At 41.6% G+C, this 24178-nt stretch overlaps 1 protein-coding gene across 1 annotated transcript in view; it reads left to right on the top strand.

The window, feature by feature from the left end:
• Positions 1 to 891: 891 nt before the first annotated feature.
• Positions 892 to 24178, top strand: part of LOC126456525 (agrin-like) — a 1113065-nt gene continuing 1089778 nt past the window's right edge. Inside the window, exons 1-2 of the mRNA XM_050092274.1 lie at positions 892 to 964; positions 1287 to 1322. Coding sequence (XP_049948231.1) covers positions 892 to 964; positions 1287 to 1322 — 109 coding nt within the window. The remainder of the gene's footprint in view (positions 965 to 1286; positions 1323 to 24178) is intronic.

Genomic DNA, 24178 nt, shown 5'->3' with positions numbered 1-24178 from the left:
TTTCGAAATGTGGTACTACAGAAGAATGTTGAAGATTGGATGGGTAGATTACGTAACTAATGAGGAGGTACTCAATAGAATTTGTGAGAAGAGGAATTTGTGGCACAACTTGGCTAGAAGAATGGGGCTCGGTTGGTAGGATGCATTCTGAGGCATCAAGAGATCTCCAATTTAGCATTGGAGGGAAGCTTGAAGGAAAAAAAAATCGTAGAGGGAGACGAGGAGATAAATACATTAAGCAGATTCAGAAGGATGTAGGCTGCAGTAGCTATTCGGAGATGAAGAGGCTTGCATAGGATAGAGTAGCATGGAGAGCTGTATTAAACCAGTCTCTGGACTGAAGACCACAACAACAACAACAACAACAACCGCATAGCAATACTTCAGCAGGTGGTGGACAACCGTAGTTTAGGCAATATTTTTCGTATTCGTTATAAATATTTTAGCACACAACCGACCGATGATCTCAGTAGCTTGGTCCCACAGGAACTTACCACTACCACGCACACAACCACTAATAGTACGTACATGAAAATAACCCACAGCAACGCTTTTCGGGAGTCAAACTCCAATATCAGGCTAAATTAATCCTACATAAAATACGCTTCAAAAGAACTCAAGGTGGCTTTGACTGCTCTGAAGTGTATTTTATGTAGGATTAACTGCGAAGGCGGATGATAGGAGCTCTTCGTAATATTAGTGGTGGTATGCTGAAATATTTATAGCGATTACCTTACCAACTGCAACCTTATATCGTTAAGATGGACAATATTAGAAACAATCTTTTGTAGACTTGTTCCATCTCCTACTTGCTCTCCTAATGAAACGCAGTCTTTAGTCTCTAGTTATTGTAATCCTTCAGCGTTTTTGTGTGATTATTGTGTAACCGAAATGAAGCGCAAGTTATTTGATGGTCGTGGGGAGAACGTCATAGCGAGACGAGGAGACAGACTCTTCGCTCCTTGTAGGTATTGTGTGCAAAGCATTTCTTCTAAACGACCGAAAATTTTTAAATGCTAATTGTTTTCCTTTCTCTGCCAATGATAACATTCCGGTTGTTTCATAACACTTTCTGATACGAATTTTAAGGTCTTAAGATTGTCGCACATTAACAGAAATTGAATGTCATATGAGAGTTCTTTAGATTTCCAACATACACACAAAGAAAGACTGGTTGAAGAGTGGTTTTATCTTTCGCTCTTAAAGCAATTAATTTTACTTAGAATGTTGTCTACCTTGACGCTTATTTGTATAATACTGATATACATTTTCTTTTTCCTTTACAGATGTATCCCACAAACCAAGGCAACAAGGAATTGAAGGTAAGCCTAGCAAACTTCCTAGTTATTTGCTTTTTGTCCAGTAAAATCGCTACCAATTTGATGCCGTACAATGTGAAACAGATTCTTCCCTTGGAACGGACGACATAGCTCAGTGTTGTTTGTGCAAAAGATACACGAAAACTAATATTTTGTCGTATTCCGGAATGACTTTTCAACAGCAGATGGAAATCTACTACTACTACAATAAAGCAGTAACCTGTCCTTTTCTCTCGCAGTCTATCCCGTCGTATGAAGGCCACTGTTACCATACTTAGAGAAATTTATGTTGACTTTGTGGCAGAATGCTTTCCTGTCGCCGCAGTCGTGGGAAGTCGAGCCTGCCACTTGTCAGTCAATTGTTTACATTTTTTTTGCGTGTTACCGAATTTTGACTTTGTGTGCCATATTTTCTGAAGCGTGCCATATTTTCCGAAGCGGAGAGTAGGGAACAACGCTGAATTTGCTTAAACGTGCTGACAACGCAGCCTAAAAGCCACACACAGGGTGGTTGGTATGCCACAGCAAATGCCGATAATCCTCCGTGTCCCGCAAACTATTTGCGCTGTGCATTAACGATACCACGTGGTATGCGATGTCATCCACGTACAGTTTTTTCAAGATTCACTAAACCAGAGGGAAGCGGCCACTACCTTAAAACTTTAACCTATGAGTTCATAGTATACTGTGTCTCGGGGTTTAATGCCTTGTAAACGTTCCCGTTTGATGCAATTCGACCCATAAGTGAAAAATAACGTGATCTGAGTATTTTTGGTAAATGTAACTCGATCCTGGGTTCAGAAGCATGGCACAGCGGTTGGTCGATGAAATTTAATAGTGCAATCCAAACAGCAGTTACACTGACATTGTTTTATTATGCAACTACCTTCAACGTTCCAATCACGTCATTTTCAGGCCTGCCTTGTCTTATACTTGCACGAGCTATACTTGCTGTCATGAGACAGACCTGAAGAGAACGTGATTGGAACTTCAAAACTGGTTCACTAATAAAACAGTATCAGTATAACGGCTGTTGGTGCGATATTAATACATTTCTCAGTGCATTTAGTGAAATATGAGGTAGTGAACGAACTTTCAAAGCGCAAAAGTGTAATGAAGAGGCAAAATCTTCTACTGTTTTAATCAGACTTTTCAGTGATTTTCTTTTTAGTGTAATACTCCTGACACAAATGTTACGTGCAATTAAGATGTAACTGCACGCTGTATTTTCTACACCTATTGAACAGAAAATGCCTCATTTGAAAGCAAGATGCAGAAGTATTCGTCGCCGCAACTTGTGTCTTGAAGATCAGTCATTCACCCTACTTAGCTGGAAATTGCATATAATATCAGATGAGGGGCCGTATCAGTGTGTCCGCCATAGCTGAAGATGTCTGTTAGTTGCGCCGACGAAATATTGTGGGAACTTCACAACAACATCCGACGTCTTGCCCAAGAACCAAATTTACATCAGAAAATAATTTTACCGCCGTAGACATTTTATGAAATGTTGCTTGTGCTGAAGGAAGTTCAAAAAATATTACAATACTTTCCGCTTGGACGTGGTGCTTTCATGAACTAAGGCTTTTGCGAACACATGTGTGGGTCACTATTAAAGGTCGGAGGACTGAAAAGTCGTGAGGGAAAGAATTCATGAGAGCGTTGAATTTAAACTCAGTTATTATTCAGAAAGGAGTCACAAAAGCTTATGAATAACACATAAAAATGTCCTCCCACATACCACGAGTTCTTCCAGAACAACAAATTTACAGAAGATAGAAGAATAACCCCACATTAATTCTAATTTTCGCACTATTATTTAATTAATTGCAAAGTAATGTGGTAAGCGACTACTAGGCTCGGATGGATCGATGAAAAGCGGATATTGATGTCTATTATTCCGACAAAAATGGAAATCGTACAAAGAGTTAGCTTTGCTCACATGAAACACAACTGCAAAGCACGTCCCGCAGATAAACCAGAAAAATCACGTAACAAATAATTAGGTCAGTACAGTGAGCTAGGAATCCTCTTATCAGTAATCCTGCACAAAATAAGCCAATCTCAATATCACAAGACAGATATATTTATCTTACAAGTCAGCACCAGTCATAAGAATACCACAGCTTCAAAAGGGAATGAAGAGTAAGTGATGGGTGTCAAATAAAACATCTTTCAGTCGTCTAATTTCCGAACTTTTACTTTACTTGGCTACCAATTTCGGCGATTTACTACGCCATCTTCAGGCCCTGTGTACAGACACAATGGTAACAGTATGACATAAATAATCAAAGAGAGGGATGATGCAAGTCATTTAACCTACTAAACGGAGGTCAATACTGCATGTTATGCATAGATAATCACGTTGCAATGCTAATGCATTGCCCGGAAAACAACTGGAGTAAAACAATATGGACATATACTGACGAGAACAGAGCGAAGGTAAAACATTTGTTAACAGTTCGGAATTTAGATGGCTGAAAGGTGTTTGATTTGACATCCTGTACTGAACAGCCGAGTCCCACATCCATCTCTGAAAAGATGGACGTACAAAGACTTGAAGACTAAGTGTCCGGCAGGTCACACTGTCCTATCGAATTCAAACCTCGTCACCAAACGAAGTAATTGACTACTGCAACAGAGTGTTCAAAGGACTGGGTAAACACATGCTTTGCTATACTCTACGAGAGATAAAGCTACTCTAGAAACCTTGGCCATAGGGTCTCTGAATCGTACAAATGTTTAGCAAACCACTATGAATATGTAACATGAAACTCCTTTAAAACAGACGGCTTCCACAGATACTGATAACTACACTACAACCATCAGTAATCATGAAAAGTACAACGAATATCAGCTGATCACTAATTAGACCATCGGTAAGACCCGTGAAAAATATTACAGTTTCTAGTTGGTACTATCACATTACTTACTTGCGTTGAATGAGCATCTGTCAAATACGCCACAATTAATCTATCTACAGTGAAATATTCTGTGTGTGGCTAAAGTAGGGTATGTTTCGGCGACAATGTCTTTCAGTTACTTCGATCAAGTGCCACAGCTAAGGTTAACGACATTCGATTTATCCCTGGGACGTAGGCTGCTTCGATCCGGGAATAAAATTTACCGGCGCTGTCTGCTGAAGGCCGAGTGATCAGATCCCATACATATTCAATCAGCTCCATGTCTGTCGGGAGAGAGACCACGAACCAGATGCGTTCCACTGAAGTTTTCGATATTCTGCGCAACCTGTGGTCAGGCGTTTGAACCGTTTCCATGTAATCAGTTACGAACTTCTTTAGACATGTCTATGTTTATATCAAGGATACGTTTAGAATTCCAAGCAATTCTTTTATTCTGAACAGGAACAAAAGGTTATAATAAATCGGGATTTAAGTACTGTACAGCTAATGTTTTTTTTTTAATTTCTAGAACAACAAATCTATCTCATTATGAGCCATTTTCACGCAAAACTACGCGTCTAACCACGAGAGATATTTGAATGATCAGCTATTCATGGTTTAAGAGAAGAACCGATAATGCAAAAAACCATAATAACGGTATAATACGACAAGAAACACACGTATTTCAATTTCGTGAGCTATTTTTGTGTTTCTCTCTGGTTAAAATAATTATGTTGATTGACCAATAAACATTTCTGCTGATCTGATAGTGTTCCACAGAGATTCGGTCTTCAAAGGGCAGGAACTATATTTGTATGAAGTGACCAAAGCAAAGCGGAACAGAACAACATGCTCAGCTAATTTAAGTCACTTCGTCACATACATCACTTCCGCATTCAAGCAATCCACTACCATTTTCATACATTGTCATCGTTTGAAAATTGTAATTAATGTTGTCTTTTATATTGGGCTGCTTGAATGAGGAAGACATGTTAAGGTTTAGTTCGATTTGCGTACTGTTCTGTTCCACTTCGCTCTGACAACTTCTTTGAATCCCACATTTGCAGTTTGAGGACTCAATTGTTGTGCAACACCATTAAATTAATGGAAAAAGTTTCTTGTTCAGACAGCGTAATTATTTTAAGAAAATCAAAATACAGCACAAAACCCCGACATTGCAATATCTGTGTTTTTGGTCTTATTATATCAGTATTTTGTTTCTTCGCATTACCGGAGTCCTACTCTTAGACCCCATTCAAATGTTTGCCGTGATAAGAAGCGCAGTTTTGCATGCCAATGGTTCGTGCTACTGTTTTTGTGATGAACAATCTCTAATCTCACCGTTAGAGGTCACACACATCTTTTGTAAGATAATATCACTGAAATACAGCACATGTGAAAATCAGTAATGAAATGATAGATAAACACAGCTATAGTTCACATTATATGTGTTATCACTGCATTTTTTCGTTGACGTCGCCCGGTGTTCCACTCCTGTGTTAGCAACAAGGTTCTGTATTGATCATAAGTTGTAGTAGCTATGCCTGAAACACGCTGGTCGTTTCCAGACCATGAACTACTGTGTACCGTGCTCCTAATATAAGAGTGAATTTTGGAACTTCTTAAGACTATAGTGCCCTTTACCTCGATTGTAAGCATCACGCATGCGCAATTGAACTAGTGTCGCTCTTTAGTAACCTTTAATAGTCCCTTTTACCTGACGTCGGCGTTGCGACGTGAGATCAACTCCACTAGATACTGATGGCCTTGGGAAGCCACCTTTCGTATTTTTTGAAACAAAGGTTTGCAAAGATTCACGATAGAGGAACAATTTTCCGACCACAAAACCTCACAATCGACCTTTCAGTTCAAATGACCCGCAGCTCCAGCGACACGCACCAAGATGTAACCACTTCCACCGAAAATCAAATTTCAGGAAATCATGGGGATGTCCTGCTCTGGCGAAAGACACCCATCAGGTATACTCTTTCCCGTGACTCTGAAAGAATTTATGTAACCGCTGGCCTATAAAAATTTCACAGCTCTTATAGATCACTTAATATTAAATCGCATGTAACCAAGTATGTACAATGTGGTTTTGTGATGCCCATTGAAAATATATTTTTCCACGGACATAAATAAATTTCTCATTATATTAAACCTCCAGGGCGAATTAGTACTTGTCATACCCATCCTGCACGACGACATTATTTGAATTTGTATCAGTACAACATTCAGTCACATTAAACAAAATCTGTACATAATCCCAAGAAAAATGGTTTGCTTAACAATGTAATATCACAGTCTGTAATTAATGAATAAGAATAGCTCAAAAGGTAAAGGGCGACGATTTTGGACTGAGTCGGTCTGTGTGTTTCGGCCTTCAACGTATTATCTTATGTTCTAGCTGCATGCTAGGGTCTTGATGCAGTTGGTCTTTAAGAGTGATGCAGACACAAGCCGTCATGATCTGAAGCTTTTCGTGTAAATAATGTCGTTGTACACTTGAGATTGGCCATTTTTCTGAACCAAACTGATTGTTTGTATCAAATCATCATACAGTTGTTGCTGTTGTTGTTGTCTTCAGTCCTGAGACTGGTTTGATGCAGCTCTCCATGCTACTCTGTCCTGTGCAAGCTTCTTCATCTCCCAGTACTTACTGCACCTGCTTAGTGTATTCATCTCTTCGTCTCCCTCTACGATTTTTACCCTCCACGCTGCCTTCCTAAATTGGTGATCCCTTGATGCCTCAGAACATGTCCTACCAACCGGTCCCTTCTTCTTGTCAAGTTGTGCCACAAACTCCTCTTCTCCCCAGTTCTATTCAATACCTCCTCATTAGTTATGTGATCTACCCATCTAATCTTCAGCATTCTTCTGCAGCACCACATTTCGAAAGTTTCTATTCTCTTCTTGTCCAAACTATTTATCGTCCATGTTTCACTTCCATACATCCCTAAACTCCATACAAATACTTTCAGATACGACTTCCTGACATTTAAATCTATACTCGATGTTAACAAATTTCTCTTCTCCAGAAACGCTTTCCTTGCCATTGCCAGTCTACATTTTATATCCTCTCTACTTCGACCATCATCAGTTATTTTGCTCCCCAAATAGCAAAACTCCTTTACTGCATTAAGTGTCTCATTTCCTAATTCTCATTTCCTAATCTAATTCCCTCAGCATCACCCGACTTAATTCGACTACATTCCATTATCCTCGTTTTGCTTTTGTTGATGTTCATCTTATATCCTCCTTTCAAGACACTGTCCATTCCGTTCAAGTGCTCTTCCAAGTCCTTTGCTGTCTCTGACAGAATTACAATGTCATAGGCGAACCTCAAAGTTTTTATTTCTTCTCCCTGGATTTTAATACCTACTCCAAATTTTTCTCTTGTTTCCTTTACTGCTTGCTCAATATACAGATTGAATAATATCGGGGCAGGCTACAACCCTGTCTCACTCCCTTCCCAACCGCTGCTTCCCTTTCATGTCCCTCGACTCTTATAACTGCCATCTGGTTTCTGTACAAATTGTAAATAGCCTTTCGCTCCCTGTATTTTACCCCCGCCGCCTTTAGAATTTGAAAGAGAGTATTCCAGTCAACATTGTCAAAACCTTTCTCTAAGTCTATAATTGTTAGAATCGTAGGTTTGCCTTTCCTTAATCTATTTTCTAAGATAAGTCGTAGGGTCAGTATTGCCTAACGTGTTCCAACATTTCTGCGGAATCCAAACTGATCTTCCCCGAAGTCGGCTTCTACCAGTTTTTCCATTCGTCTGTAAAGAATTCGCGTTAGTATTTTGCAGCTGTGACTTATTAAACTGATAGTTCGGTAATTTTCACATTTGTCAACACCTGCTTCCTTTGGGATTGGAATTATTATATTCTTCTTGTAGCCTGAGGGTATTTCGCCTGTCTCATACATCTTGCTCACCAAATAGAGTTTTGTCAGGACTTGCTCTCCCAAGGCCGTCAGTAGTTCCAAAGGAATGTTGTCTACTCCCGGGGCCTTGTTTCGACTCAGGTCTTTCAGTGCTCTCTCAAACTCTTCACGCAGTATCGTATCTCCCATTTCATCTTCATCTACATCCTCTTCCATTTCCACAATATTGTCCTCAAGTACATCGCCCTTGTATAGACCCTCTATATACTCCTTCCACCTTTCTGCTTTCCCTTGTTTGCTTAGAACTGGGTTTCCATCTGACTTCTTGATATTCATACAAGTGACTATCTTTTCTCCAAAGGTCTCTTTAATTTTCCTGTAGGCAGTATCTATCTTATCCCTATTGAGATAAGCCTCTAAATCCTTACATTTGTCCTCTAGCCATCCCTGCTTACCCATTTTGCACTTCCTGTCGATCTCATTTTTGAGACGTTTGTTTTCCCTTTTGCCTGCTTCATTTACTGCATTTTTATATTTTCTCCTTTCATCAATTAAATTCAATATTTCTTCTGTTACCCAAGGATTTCTACTAGCCTTCGTCTTTTTGCCTACTTGATCCTCTGCTGCCTTCACTACTTCATCCCTCAGAGCTAACCTTTCGTCTTCTACTGTATGTCTTTCCCCCATTCCTGTCAATTGTTCCCTTAGGCTCTCCCTGAAAATCTGTAAAACCTCAGGTTTAGTCAGTTTATCCAGGTCCCATCTCCTTAAATTCCCACCTTTTTGCAGTTTCTTCAATTTTAATCTACAGTTCATAACCAATAGATTGTGGTCAGAGTCTACATCTGCCCCTGGAAATGTCTTACAATTTAAAACCTGTTTCCTAAATCTCTGTCTTACCATTATATAATCTATCTGATACCTTCTAGTATCTCCAGGATTCTTCCATGTATACAACCTTCTTTTATGAACCAAGCTATGATTAAGTTATGCTCTGAGCAAAATTCTTTCAGACGGCTTCCTCTTTCATTTCTCTCCCCCAATCCATATTCACCCACTATGTTTCCTTCTCTCCATTTTCCTACTCCCGAATTCCAGTCACCCATGACTATTAAATTTTCGTCTCCCTTCACAACCTGAATAATTTCTTTTATCTCATCATACATTTCATCAATTCATCATCATCTGCAGAGCTAGTTGGCATATAAACTTGTACTACTGTGGTAGGCATGGGCTTCCTGTTTATGTTGGCCACAATAATGTGTTCACTAAGCTGTTTGTAGTAGCTAACCCGCACTCCTATTTCTTTTATTCATTATTAAACCTACTCCTGCATTACCGCTATTTGAAATTGTATTTATAATCCTGTATTCACCTGACCAAAAGTCTTGTTCCTCTTGCCACCGAACTTCACTAATTCCCACTATATCTAACTTCAGCCTATCCATTTCCGTTTTTAAATTTTCTAACCTACCTGCCCGATTAAGGGATCCGACATCCCACGCTCCAATCCGTAGAACGCCAGTTTTCTTTCTCCTGATAATGACGTCCCCTTGAGTAGTCCCCGCCCGGAGATCCGAATGGGGGACTATTTTACCTCCGGAATATTTTACCCAAGAGGACACCATCATCATTTAATCATACAGTAAAGCTGCATGTCCTCAGGAAAAATTACGGCTGTAGTTTCCCCTTGCTTTCAGCCGTTCGCAGTACCAGCACAGCAAGGCAGTTTTGGTTAGTGTTGCAAGGCCAGATCAGTCAATCATCCAGACTGCTGCCCCTGCAACTACTGGAAAGGCTGCTGCCCCTCTCCAGGGACCACACGTTTGTCTGGGCTCTCAACAGATACCCCTCCGTTGTGGTTGCACCTACGGTACGGCAATCTGTATCGCTGAGGCACGCAAGCCTCCTCACCAACGGCAAGGTCCATGGTTAATGGGGGTAGGATCATACAGTTACAATGGCAATTATTTAAAAAAAATTAGGGAATTGATTGTACAGCAACATTCACATCCCTCAGCCTCTGCCTTCTTTGAAACTGCATTTCCTACAGACATCTTCAAGTCTGAGAATACTTCAGTAGTTTCATACATCTCACATACAAGGTGGAATAATTTTCTCATGGTTGCCTGTCTCAAAGATCTTAGTGATTCTTTGAGGACGTCTTCTAGCACAGAAGCTTTAGTTCGGTTTAAATCTTTAGCTACGCTGTCAAATTGATCTCACAGTTTTACGTATCCCTTTCCCATTCCCTTTTCATTTACATCTTCTCTCGTTTCTGAAATATCGTCTTCAAGTTTGTTTCCTTTACATAGCTCATATATATGCCTTCCACCTTCGAGCCAACTGAGTTTCTAATAAGCAGCTGCATTTCTTCTCCCCAAAGGTTTCTTCAGTTTCCCAATCGTCGCATATTTCTAATTCATTCATGCAAGCCTTTTAGCTGCGTATTTCTCCTCTAGACATTCCTTCTCTGGCTCATTGCACTTATTGTCAATCTCGTTTTCAGACGTCTGTGTTCCCTTCCGCTTTCTTCATTTCTTACATCAGTTACGTAACTATTATTTTAGAAATTAAGTATTACTAACAACTTGCAATATTTTAACTTGAATTCATTTTTAAAATCGTAAATCCTCTGAAAGTCTCTTGTCAAACAGCCTAATATTTCATACAAATAAACCTTATTTCATTGAAAAATAGATGCATTGTTACGACAGAAAATTAGATAAATATAGTCACTTCCATAACACATTAAGAAACTGCGTATCAATTATTGCATCAGATTCAATTTTAGGTCACGTTTACGTAAATAAATAAAGTGAAGAAAAATCATGGTTTTTACAATGTTGATAATATGAATTATGTTTTGTGGATTAGATTAGATGTACTTTTACTTCCAACTTGACCATAGTGAGGAGATCATCTGAGATGTGGGACATGTCAGAAAACAATAAGAAGAGATATGCTAATGTACCTTCCACTGACACCACATGAAATTGCCCGTTGTCTTTGTGCATGTGGAGTGGGTGAAAAATAAAACTTTAAGCATATGATCATTTAGAAGGATGTAGAACTTGTCACTAAATAACCAATATTCGGTACACTTAGTTGCACATAGTAATTCTCAGGCTATTGCAGCCACACATGATCAGTATGAATGAATCAAACATGATTTAGGTATTACTTGTGAGATTCGTGTATCCTCATGTGCCCCAGTTTTATCAGTTTATTGTCCGCCTGTTTATCTGGATGGTAATGAGCTCGCCTCCCTTACAAGTGGGCCCGGGTTCGATTTCCGGCCGAGTTGGAGATTTTCTCCTCTCCGGGACTGGGTGTTGTGTAGTCTTCATCATCCTTTCATAACCACCGGCGCGCAAGTCACCCAATGTGGCGTCGACTGAAATAGGACTTGCACTTGGTGGCCAAACTACCCCGGATGGGGCCTCCCGGCCAACGTTGCCATGCGCTCATTTCACATTTATCAGTTTGTTGAATAATTTACCTGTTGGTGTGGGCTTCCTGAATTACATGTACGGTTGTTCGTGTCTGGGAGTGCAATGCCCTTCATTTCTGAGCACAGCAATTGGTGCAGTTAGGTGCACGCCAGGTAGTACGCTTTATGGACACGTGCCTAGCAGACTGCACTGGTCTGGCGCTATCACAGACTACCGTGGTTCGAATTACGTTTAGGGCCGCATGTATGGTAGTGGCATACGGTCATTATAGAAATTACTAACTGTCTTGATGCATTTTTTGTGGAACTCACAAAATAAACATAGGCTTTGTTCCATATTTGGTGATATATGTATCAACCTGCAATCACTACAGATCTTTCCTGAACCTGAGAGTACGGGATCCTACCAATAAAGATCTTCAATTCGCTTCCTATGCAACCTACACGTCTGGACAAGGTCAAAAATGATAGCCAGCGAGATAAAGATAGGGGATGAGCTTACAAATTCGGCAAACAAACTAATAATTTCATAAATATCGAATTATAAATTATAATTACAAACCGTCATCGAAAATCAGGCAGTTTATTACTGGTAACATTATCAGAATCCCTGTAGTAGTCCCTGAGATTAGCCTTCACATAAAGACAGAAAAACGCAGGAAAACGCGGCAGAAGGCTCTAATTTGTACTGCATATGGACTATGTATTTAAGTTCCAGAAAGGTAAATTTTAAGATTCTCAGATGAAACATACTCATTTTTATCAATGGAAATCTCTTTACTGTTCGAAGAAAATCAAAATTAAAACCTCATTTTTAACGGAAGACATTAAATCTGCTGCTATCTGGGCGATTTATACTTGTCTGTCTTTGCTGTTTTTGTTTAGAACCATTCTGTGTTCTCCATGGGCGTGAAGTATATAAATTTACAAAGGCACTGTTGTTTTTAGTGAGTCACTAACTATTGCCACCATGTATAACTCCGAAAGTATGACAGGCGCAGAAAAGTATGTGAGATAAGAGTTGCATGTGACAACGGGAGCCATAATATGACGTTCATTTTGTGTTGTTAGGTGGGGGTCACTTCAGAGATATGGAGATCAACTTTTTTTTTTTTTTTTTTTTTTAAATGGGATGCTATAGCTTGGTACTTATTTTCTGATAGCGGCTATCGAGACGAATCCAGTGATGTGTAACAGTAAAGTCTTTGGTCAGCAAAGGTCAAGAAGGTGGCATAAACTGTTTGGTATATTACACGAAAAATACAGTTCGTTTGTTGTTTTCGTTTATAATAGAAAACTGGCAAGATTAATAACCGTGTAACTCGCATATGGCAACGGATGGGGAAGGATATGAACAATATTCTTTTTTCTCTTTAAGAAAAAAGTTCCAGCGTTTGCCCCAAGAGATTTAGTGATACCTTGCAAAATCTTATTTTACCACTGCCGTGCCGCTCTCGGTAATAGACCGATTAACTGAGCAAACGAAATGTCTCAGTCAAAAAAACGTGTTTTTGAGAGCTACTGCTGAAAGGAACTGTGTGTTTGAGCTCAAGCCTACAAAATGTCGTCTGTAAAGCCTTATCAACAAATAAAACGTTTATGTAAATAAATGTAAGCTGATGAGTCCAAATACAGGGTGAAGAAGAAATGCCGCACTTGCAGGTCGGCATGCGATCCCTCATTCAGATCAGACGACAGACAGATCTAGCAAAGTCGGATCGTGCGCATTTTGAAACCACATATGAAAACTAAAATCTTTCAAGACTGTCACGCCGTGCATCGGAATGCACAGAGGTACGTATATCACCCCGCAATACCGTACCAGCCGTCGCAGCTGAATGAGTAGACTGCTGGGACATCAAACCCACATCCACCATAGAGCTACAGATCGAATGCTCGTTAGGCGCCAGGCTCTATTTTTCTTTGTCCTAGCTCTCGTCATTTACAGGCAGGACATCATTTTATCACGTAACAGTAGACTATCACATGACACTGGGATCGATTAACCTGTATGCATGTGTGTACTAACTGCACAGCGTTCAGCCATAAGTGGTCCTTTCAGGTTCATGCAGCTTGGTTAATCAAACGATGAATACGTAGATGTGGACTTGGTGCTGGGTACATCTGATAACTAAGCTGCTTCTGCTGCTTGTGCTTACGCTTCACGCTAAACTCAAATGCGCCATCCCGATAAGAATGTTTTTCGTCGCCTGGAGCAACGCCTTTGGGAAACCAGTAATCTTCCATCACAAATAATGGACAGAGATAGTCCAAGAACTAGAAGTACTCCACAAAAATGGGATGTGATTCTCGAAACCGTTCACCAATCACTTCAGCGAAGTGCAAGACAGTTCCAGGTATCTCGAAGACTGGTTGTTGAAGTGTTGCACGATAACGAAATGCATCCATATCGTCACACACTAACTCGACACCCGTGGCTAGAAGGCTATATTCAACGAGTACAGTTTTGTCAATGACTTTTGAACCAAATGGAAGATAACAAATAATTTATAAATGACGTGGAAATGGGAATGAGCTTTTAGCGTCATTGGCCGGGAGGCTCCTTACGCTCCGGATGGGGATGTGGGGATGAAATGATGATGAATACAACACAACAGCCAGTCCATGAGCGGAGAAAATCCCCGACCCAGCCGGGAACCGAACCCGGGCCCGTAGGACGGCAATCCGTCACGCTGACCACTCGGCTATCGCGGCGGACTTATAAATGACGTGGTATGGACTGACGGATTTTGTTTCACTTGTGAACGTATTTTCAACCACCAAAACATCCATTATTGTTCGGAACACAACCCACACGTCACCCGTTAATCTGGCTTTTCGCACGCTACTTTATAACCCTGTGGGCTGGAATCGTGGGAGGAGAACTTTTGTGCCCTTGCCTATTACCGGCCAAGCTGAATGCGCCCCATGTATCGTACATTTCCTTGCAATACTACGTCAGTTTGGAACGAATGTGCGTAGCTATCTAAATGTAGCGTATTCAGGAAAATGAATTGTTAGTGTTAGTCCAATGTTCTAGTCCCCACTTTTTTTGGGGGGGGGGGGGGGGGAACTTTGTGGTAAGTTCCTATGGGATCAAACTGCTGAGGTCATCGGTCCCTAGGCTTACACACTACTTAATCTAACTTAAACTAAGTTACGCTAAGGACATCACACACACCCATGCCCGAGGCAGGACTTGAACCTCCTACGGGGGAAGCCGGGCGAACCACGGCAAGGCGCCCCATAGACGGGGCAGTTACCCCACGCGGCGTTCTCCACGTTCCCCAGAAAAAATTCTCTAGATTTTTATTCGTGGGGACTCATACAGGCACAAGTTTATAGTACACTGACGTGAGGAAAGTCACGGGACCCTTCCTAATATCGTGTCATATGTTCTTTTGTCCGGTGTAGTGCAGCAACTCGACGTGGCATGGATTCAACAAGTCGCTTGTAGTCCATTGCAGAAATATTGAGCCATGCTCTGTCTTTATAGTCGTCCATGGTCGGGAAAGCGTTGCCGGTGGAGGATTTTGTACATAAAATGAACTCTCGGTTATGTCCTATAATTGTTCGATGGGATTTATGTCTGGCGATCTGTGTGGCTAAATCATTCATTCGACCTGTCCAGAATGTTCCTAAAACTAACCGCGAAAAAGTATGGTCCGGTGACATGACGCATTGTCATCCATAAAAGGTCGACCATTGTTCGGCAACATGAAGTCCATGAATGGCTGCAAACGGTCTCCAAGCAGCCGAACATAACCAAAACAGTGACAGATTCAGCTGGACCAGAAGATCCAGTCATGTAAAAACAGCCCACACCGTTATTGATCCACCACCAGCTTGCCCAGTGCCTTGGGACCGTGGCTTCGTGCGATCTGCGCCACCCTCGAATCCTACCATCTTATCAATTGAAATCGGAACTCAGCTGACCAGACCACTGTTTTCCAGTCGTCTAGAATCCAACCAATATGGTCACGAACCCAGGAGAGGCACTGCAGCCGATATTGTGCTGTTAGCAAAAGCACTCGTGAATGCCGTCCGCTGTCATAAACCACTGACGCCAAATTTCGCCACACTGTCTTCACAATAACGTTCATAGTTCGTCCTTTATTGATTTCTGAGGTTATTTCGCTCAGTATTGCTTGTCTCTTAGCACTGACAACTCTACGCAAACGCCGCTGCTCTCGGTCGTTTAGTGAAGGCCGTCGGCCACTGCGTTGTCGGCGGTGAGAGGTAATGCCGGAAATTTGGTATTCTCGCCACACTTCTCACACTGTGAATTTCGGAATATTAAATTTCCTTAATGATTTCTGAAATAGAATGTCCCATGCATCCGACTCCACCTACCATTTCGCGTTCAATGTCTGTTAATTCCCGCCGTGCAGCTACAATCACGTCGCAGAACTTTTCACTTGAACCACCTGAGCGCAAATGACAGCCCCACCGATGCACTGCCCTTTTATGCCTGGTACATGTGATACTGCCTCAATTTGCATACGCGCGTATCGCTATCCCATGACTTCTGTTACCTAATTGTACTCTACCCAAGGATATACAAGAGCTAATAAATCGTGTACATGACACTTCGGCAATGGTGGATGCACGGATGTTGCGTAGGGTCCAGAAAAGTATTTTCCAGCGAGCGGTGGAGTGTTTGGAAACGCAAAGCGGTAGCTTTGAACATCTTCTATAAGGTCAACTTGCTCGTACGTTTACGTACCGACTGTGTGAAGATGAGTCCTGACGCCAAACGTATAGAATGGAATTATTGTGCGTAGCATAATGTGCAATCTTGTGTAACCCACATATTGTGTTTTCTTATATCTCACTGGATGCAGACTGTTGGTTTTATTTGTGTCATGGACGAAATAAAGTGGTCGTTTACGTCTGTAAGACGTTCTTGGTACGTTTTAATGTTTAAATAAACGTAACAGTAACAGAAAGAAACACACAAGATACTGCAATGTGGATATGTAAAAGGAATGCAATTCGATGTTTCAACTGAAAAACAAAAAAATGTTCGGCGCAAACGGGACTCTAGCATCGCCGAGTGTGCACAGTAGCGACGTAGGTATTGCCTTGTCTCACTTAGCTAAATGGATTGTTCCGGCATAGTGCAGGGTTCATCTACCAGTTCTTGGCAACGCTGCACACAGTAACAGCATTGCCATATACTCGTTACTTTTTCTTTTTAATGGAATTGTTTTAAATCTAGTGGATGGACTAGATTTTGCTGCATGCGTTTTTGTCTTAAATTGGGAAGAGGGATCGCATGCAGACTTAAGAGCGGCATTTTGTCTTCACCCTGTATTTTAACAACTGCCCACTGCGTGATTGGAAGCTGCCTGGTGACGTTGCGACCAAGTGTCGCAGTAAGCAGGGCCTAGAAGTGGTGCACCGCGGACGGTGGTAACACTCTAGTGACGGTACGGGCCACAAGCGGTGAAATGCACTGAAATAAGAGAATTCGATAGGAGCAGATTGGTATGGCGCGGCGCCAGGGAACGAACATCTCGGAAAAGCTGAAGCCGGTCGAGCGTTCGCGTGCTGCTGCCGTGATTAGAGTTATAAACCTACCGTGGAGTACCGCGGAATATTACCGAGGCAAGAGTGGACTACGGTAGTTTTCCAAGTAGCTTTGATCAGTTAAGATCGTAACTGCATTACCTGTAAGTTAGCGGTGTTGCATACCTATTGGGCGTTACCTCATTTCCATTGCATTGTTTGCACATGCTTTCAGTGGCTTACAAAATTCCCCTACAAATTGAAATCGGAACCGTCTAGAAACTGAGTGAGGATATATGAAGGGCCACGTAAACTACCTGACATTTTAGTTCTAAATGGTTATCCTGTCTATTACTTAAAAACAAATAATGTCTATAGCCAAATTGCACTTGTCATAATGTAATTCAGGCTTTATTCGAAAATTATTGATTTGTAGCACGAAAAAGAGGGATTTTGTAGTAAAAGTAAAAAACACAAAATTTTTAAATTTTTTCGTACAGTGCTAGGAAGCGCAATTTCCTCAAAAAAGGTAAAATTTAAAAAATTGCAAAACAAAACCATATCAAACATCGCTTCAATACATCGTCGAGCTTATATCACAAATATTTCTGTTACTGTTAAACAACTTTCTCGCTCAACAATTATAACAAGAAACTCTTACCTTTGATCATGATGAAGTACATTCGACTGTACAGAAAATATCAACAACCATCATACAGATATGTTTAATGTCTGTGCATGTAAACTGTACTTGCATGAAAAGTAATCGTTTTGGATACGTGAAAGCGCAGAAGTTACCTGAAAAGCTACTTTTTTTCTTATAAAGTGCAATTTGTATTTGGTAAGGATATAAAATAAACTAACGCTGAACGATGTGCGGTCTTAATTGTGTGCAAAACAAACAAACAACAAAAATAAAAAGGAAGTCGTCGGGTCCCAGTTCCTCTCTCACACATTCGTTTTTGTTTCTTTCCGTACAATGACGCCAGTATTACTAGTAACCTTAGTATTTACTACATTATTTATGTACTGTACCAAAACTACCGAAACGTAGTTTTGGTAGAGAGTAACTCTAGCCGTGTGCATCTATGGTAAGTGGCTGAAATCTGGTGAAACCACTGAAGGGGTCCAGGGTTCTGGACGTGCCGCTTCGTCACAGAAGTCGGAGCTCGGATATCCGTCAAGCAGGGCTAGAGGCTATCTGAGGCAAGTCTGACAACAAAGTAACAATGCTGATGCAGGTACAAGTGTTTGGGAGCACATAGTTCAATGCAGACCACTGAACTTCGGGCTCTGCAGCAGGCTCCTTATGTCGGTCCAACGACTATTACAGCGGGCACGGCATCATCGAGACGGACATTGAGGGGTACTGCACCATCTGGAGGAAGGTATACACTGCAGACAGTTATTTCCTGCGTCGTCCTTATACTGGCGGCCACAGCTTCAAGAGGAGTTTGAAGGGGCACAGGTTCACTACAGACTGAGTTTAGGACATAAACGCAAACTGTGAATCAATGAATACCTGTCGCCAGTGCCGATGACTCTTTTGTTACTACTCCAGGTCAATGGTCGTTTATGAAATGTTGTTATCTAGGCGGATAGCTGCTCGAAAAATACACTTCGCAATGGATGAAGGCCTGTGCAGCCAGTAACAACATAATTCACAATTTACTTTTGCGATAACAAGATACTTATAAATTGAAAGATATTATTTCATCGAAAAACGGTATTTCTCTTATTTAATGCAAGTATATAATTGTTCACCTTAGTCAACACTCATTCACTCATTATCTTAACGTGAATAAAAGCGATATTCGCCGTAGAGGTATTTTACGGGAGAATGTTTCTTTCCGAAGCGTCGTCATCTAGGCGAATAGCTGATCGAAACATACACTGCGCCACTGATGTAGGCCTGTGGGGCCAGTAACATGCTCTTAGGGATATTCTGCTGGGATTTCTTGCCCTCTGTGTTTGGAATTGAAGGTACCATGCGCGCGTCAAAATTATTGCAGACTACTTACGTCCTTTCATGGCTGATGTCTTCCACAAAGGCGATGGTATCTTCAAGCAGAATAACTATCACAAGCCCAGAAGTATGTTCCGGTATCCAGAACGTGTACTTTGATCTGATAAGGCTCTTTAACTTCTTTCCCATGCCGTCAAAAGAACACTACGTCACAATTACGAAGTCTTACGTGAGTCTGTATTGGGATATCTCCTTAGAATCAAACGAAATGAGACATAGATCAAATGAAACTATAAGGTTTCAGAGCAATTTTCAAGTCTCAAACATACATTATGTATACATGCACAGAGCAGGAAGCCGGGGTTCGATTCCCGGCCTTGGTACAAATTTTATTCGTCGCTTCAGTGTGCGTTTATACACAGCAGATGTTTAGGACTTTTAAAAGGTCTTTGGAACCATACACTTACATTTGATTAAATAATTTCAGACAGGATCCCTGTTTCGTTCGACGCTGAGGTGCCATTCCAATAGGGTTGGAGAGCCTCTGCAATGCGTTTCGAGTTTAGGGGGAATACCAAGTGGGCTGAGGCGTGGTTGGGAATTTGTACTGTGGAGGTTGGTTGGTTGATTTGGGGAGGAGGGGTCAAACAGCGAGTTCATCGGCCCCATCGGATTAGGGAAGGATGGGGAAGGAAATCGGCCGTGGCCTTTCAAAGGAACCATCCGGGCATTTGTCTAAAGCGATTTAGGGAAATAACGGAAAACGTGAATTAGTATGGTCGGACGCGGGTTTGAGCCGTCGCCCTCCCTGATAGGAGTCCAGTGGGATAACTACTGCGCCACATCGCTCGGTGGAGTGTGGAAGGAGGTGTGCCAAGATCGTCCGTGCTGTTGTGTAAAGTCACTGTGCCAGGGTGAAGTAGTGATTAGTGCATCGAATCCCGGCCTTGGTACAAATTTTCATTCGTAATTTTTAGTCTGCATATATAAGTTCTGCATGACGGCTGCACACAAATAATTACTGTTAAACAAGTACATGAAAAAGAAGAATCTGTTTGTTGCAACACTCACACAACTCACGCAAACATACACCTAGGAGACAAACATCAATAAATCCATCCAAGGTGAGAAATAAGTCCCGTAAACGAACCATCAACAGACAAAGTTACCATGTCGCTGCCCAGGCTGTGGTGGCTCTACCCACGTGGGTGGTTTACTTGTGGGCAGCAGAGTGCTCGCCGCTGTCGCCTCTTTTCCAACCGTTACTAACGATTCCGCCTGTAGATGATGTCCTGTGACTGGGAACTGACGGACACAGACTCCTGGCAGCTGCTAATAAACTGCTGGGTATCAAGGTATTTTAAACTGGCTCCGTCGATAATGAACTCTGCTGAACTCCCGGGAAATTGTTGGCTCCACTGATGATGATATCCGTCGATGAACTGCGCTAGTGAACTGCCGCTGACACGCTGGGATGCGAGTTGCAAACCCGCGTGGATTAGTACACTGAAACCACGCAGTTATCTAGTGCATCGCTGGCGGCGTCTGTGGACAACTGCCGGATTCCTTGCCGTTCTTGGCCTTACCTCGATGTAGGCGTCCTGATATGCGACTACGTCAGAGAACTGGACTAACCGACAGGGGTAGGGACGTGGTATATAATAGAGTCAAATGAATATTTCAACTTCCACGGAAGCTCAAGGTTAGTTTTCTGATTTATTGATTTAACTCGACGAATAAGTGGATAAAGGGGCCCATCAGAGAACATTCATGTGACAAAAGTCAGACATAAATGCTCAGTGCATTGGCGGAGCTGTCATTTGTACTCTGTTGATTCAAGTTAAAAGACTTCAGTCGTGCTTACGGCCGCACGACGGGAATTAATAGACTCTGAAAGAGGAATAGTAGTTGAAGCTAGCCGAATATGTCATTCCATTTCAGAAACAGTTGAGGATATCAATATTCTGAGTTTCAAAACGTCAAGCGTGTGCCGAGAATTCCAAATTTCAGGCGTTACCTCTGACGACGATCAACACAGAGGCCTATCGCCTTCACTTAATGACAGAGAGCAGCGGCGTTTGGGTAGAGTTGTCAGTGCTAACATCAAGCAACAGTAAATGAAATAAACGCAGAAACTAATGAGGGACGTACTGCGAACGTTTCCGTTAGGACAGTGCGACGAAATTTGGCGCTAATGGCGCATGGTGGCAGACGACGGACCCGAGTGCCTTTGCTTACGACACAGAGTCGTCTGCAGCGACCATTCTGGGCTAGTGATCATATTGGTTGAAAACCAGACTGAAAAATCGTGGTCTGGTCAGATGGGTGCCGATTTCTGTTGGTAAGGTTCGAGTGTAGAGCAGATCCCACGAAGCCATGGACCCAAGTTGTCAACAACGCACTGTGCAAGATGGTGGTGGGTCCATAATAGTGTGGGCTGTGTTTACATGGAATGTAGTTGGTCCTGTTGTCCACCTGAACCAATCACTGACTTTAAATTGTTATGTTCTGCTGTTTGGATACAATTTGCATGTCCCCTAACAACACAGGAATGTTTTATGAATGACAATGTGGCATGCCACCGGGTCACAATTGTTCGGAATTGGAAGATTGGTCCGGACAATTCTAGCGAATGATTTGGTCACTTAAATGGCCGGCATGAATCCCATCAAACATTTATGGGGCGTAATCGAGAGGTCATTTAGTGCCCAATATCCTGCGTTAGGAACACTTTCTCTATTACTAACAGCTATAGAAGCAGCGTATCTCGGCATTCTGCAGAGGGGAAAAAGAGGTCCGACACGATATTAGGATGTATCCCACGATATGTGTCACCTCATTGTAATTCTGTAATACTGAAACTTCATACTGAGGTCATGCTAAACAGTTGTAACATACATATTGTAAACAATAATGGTGCTATAAACTCCGTTGGATTTACAATTAAACATATTTTTGTGCCAGAGGACCAGCTCGAATAGCTGAGCTCGTAAACCTGTCGTTCCCAGGATTCAAGGAGGCGCACTGGCCTCGGATCGAAACCCACTGGTGGATTAACGGCAGGAGCTGGTGTGCCAGCTAGCTGGGATGCGGGTTTTAGGCGGTTTCCCACAACCTTGTGAGCAAATACCGGACTGGTACTCACGTCCCACCTCAAATACATGCTACGCAAATATCTCGAAGAGGTTCTCAATCGTCAATACACTCACAAGGAGATGGGAAACTGGACTTCAGTTGTGGGTAGGAGTGGTGGAGTCGGAGAGGGGTCTGGCCACCCACTGTCACTAAGATTGCTTCAACCAGTGTAAGAATGCCGACTCCCTAGAGATACTAAAAAAGGCGAGGAAAAAGAAGAGATATTTATCTCAGAAGATTTCTCAGCGTTACGGATGACTTGCCAAGTCGTGTTTGCTACTAACTCTTTAATACAAAAGCACAGACGGTCTGATACTCCATACCTCCTGGAAGTCTGGGAACACGGCATCAATCTGGACACCAGTAATTACAGCTAATTGGGTCTTGTCGATGAACAGATCGTTGTTTGCGGAACCCATCTTGATGCCTAAAGAGGGTATTTTGAATATCCAGGAATTACACGATAAGCAACTATAACATTAGTTTCAAAGTTTACAATACTTTGACATCAGTGATACAAGCCTAAAGTTGGGAGCACCTTCTTGAAAATAGGACCCGTCTGCGCATTTTTCCAGTGACTTGCAACACTTCATCCTCGAAGAAACCTTACGACAGGCTGCTGTCATAATAGAAAGATCTTCTTTCGAATACTCTGTTTACCATAGTACAGGAATGTCATCAAGTATGGAGGTCGTTTGCCTTACTTTTCTTGAGTGTCTGTATCGAAGACGGAATGGTCCAATCCCACGTGGCAGCTTTTACACGGGAACAATACACAGAAAGAAACAGTGTCAAAATTTTAACTTATAAGACACACTGCAACCATTTTTATAAAAAAATATGTTGGAAACTGCCAAATTCGTAGATCTCCAGGAGGCTAGAGAAATGTACACCTCGACTGGAGCTGCAGTAGACAGCACATGCTCAACATGGCAGGCACATATTCTTGATTCTCAGTACATCAATAAAGAGATAACACGCCGCAATGCGATTGTACTTTGCAAATCAAATTTCAGTTTTCATTGATAATTTCCCTGACACAATTGTTCGAAGTTGCAATTCGCTTGAATATGCATTCACTTAATATCCATAAAAATTAGGAGTTACTATGAAGTAACACTAAGTGTTAACAATGGAGGTAAAACTGAATTATTTTCGTTGTGTTTTCTTCGTATAAGCTTGCTAATAGCATCTATCTTTGTGCAGGTTGCAGAGTTTCACAGTAATGTGGACTCTAATTAACATTTTCAGCTTTGCAAAAATTAAATCCGAAGAACATGGAATGCAGTTTACTAGTCAATTTCTTGGGTACTTATTCGAAACATGTCGACAATTCATTAGAAACTGCAGAAACATTAGAAGAAACAGGAAACAACTCTGACGATTCCGTTCGAAGAGATTTCGGGATTGCAGCCGGTCGTCGTAAACTTTATGACGACAGCCTGCAATTCCGAAATCTCTTCGAACATTTAATTTGGCGGGAAAACCTCAAATTTCACATCTGACGAGTCTGTCAATGGTGGTTCGAACGATGTTTGTTGTGCTAATTAAATTCCATACAAAAGGGACAAGGGAAAGACTGTGAATTTTTTTGTTAAATGAAGGAGGGAGACGTCGCTTAAAATTAGGAGTTGTGCAAAGCCGCTTTCATCTCATACTATCCGAAAGTGAGCTGTAAAAATGGAAGAAAGATTTAAACAAAGTACGAAATATGTACCAAAATGAAACTCGCAAGGATGTGAAAGAAAAACTATTCAAATATTTAGAACAGCCCGTGAGAGTTAATTTACAGTTAGCGAATGAGATCTACGAGACTGGGTCCTATGAATTGTGAGATGAGTGTTACTTATTTCCAGGCATCGTCGACTTGGTTAAAAATGTTCAGGAAATGATACGGGAAAGGAAGTCACAAAATTAGAAAGTTTGCTTCAACTAAACGTGTAGAGACGTCATTAATATGTAACACAATTGAGTAACTCCTAGCTAACGAGAAGATGAGGCT

This window comes from Schistocerca serialis, chromosome 2 (assembly GCF_023864345.2).
Source record: "Schistocerca serialis cubense isolate TAMUIC-IGC-003099 chromosome 2, iqSchSeri2.2, whole genome shotgun sequence".
Taxonomy (NCBI): Eukaryota; Metazoa; Arthropoda; class Insecta; order Orthoptera; family Acrididae; genus Schistocerca; species Schistocerca serialis.
This window is presented reverse-complemented; position numbering and strand designations above follow the sequence as displayed.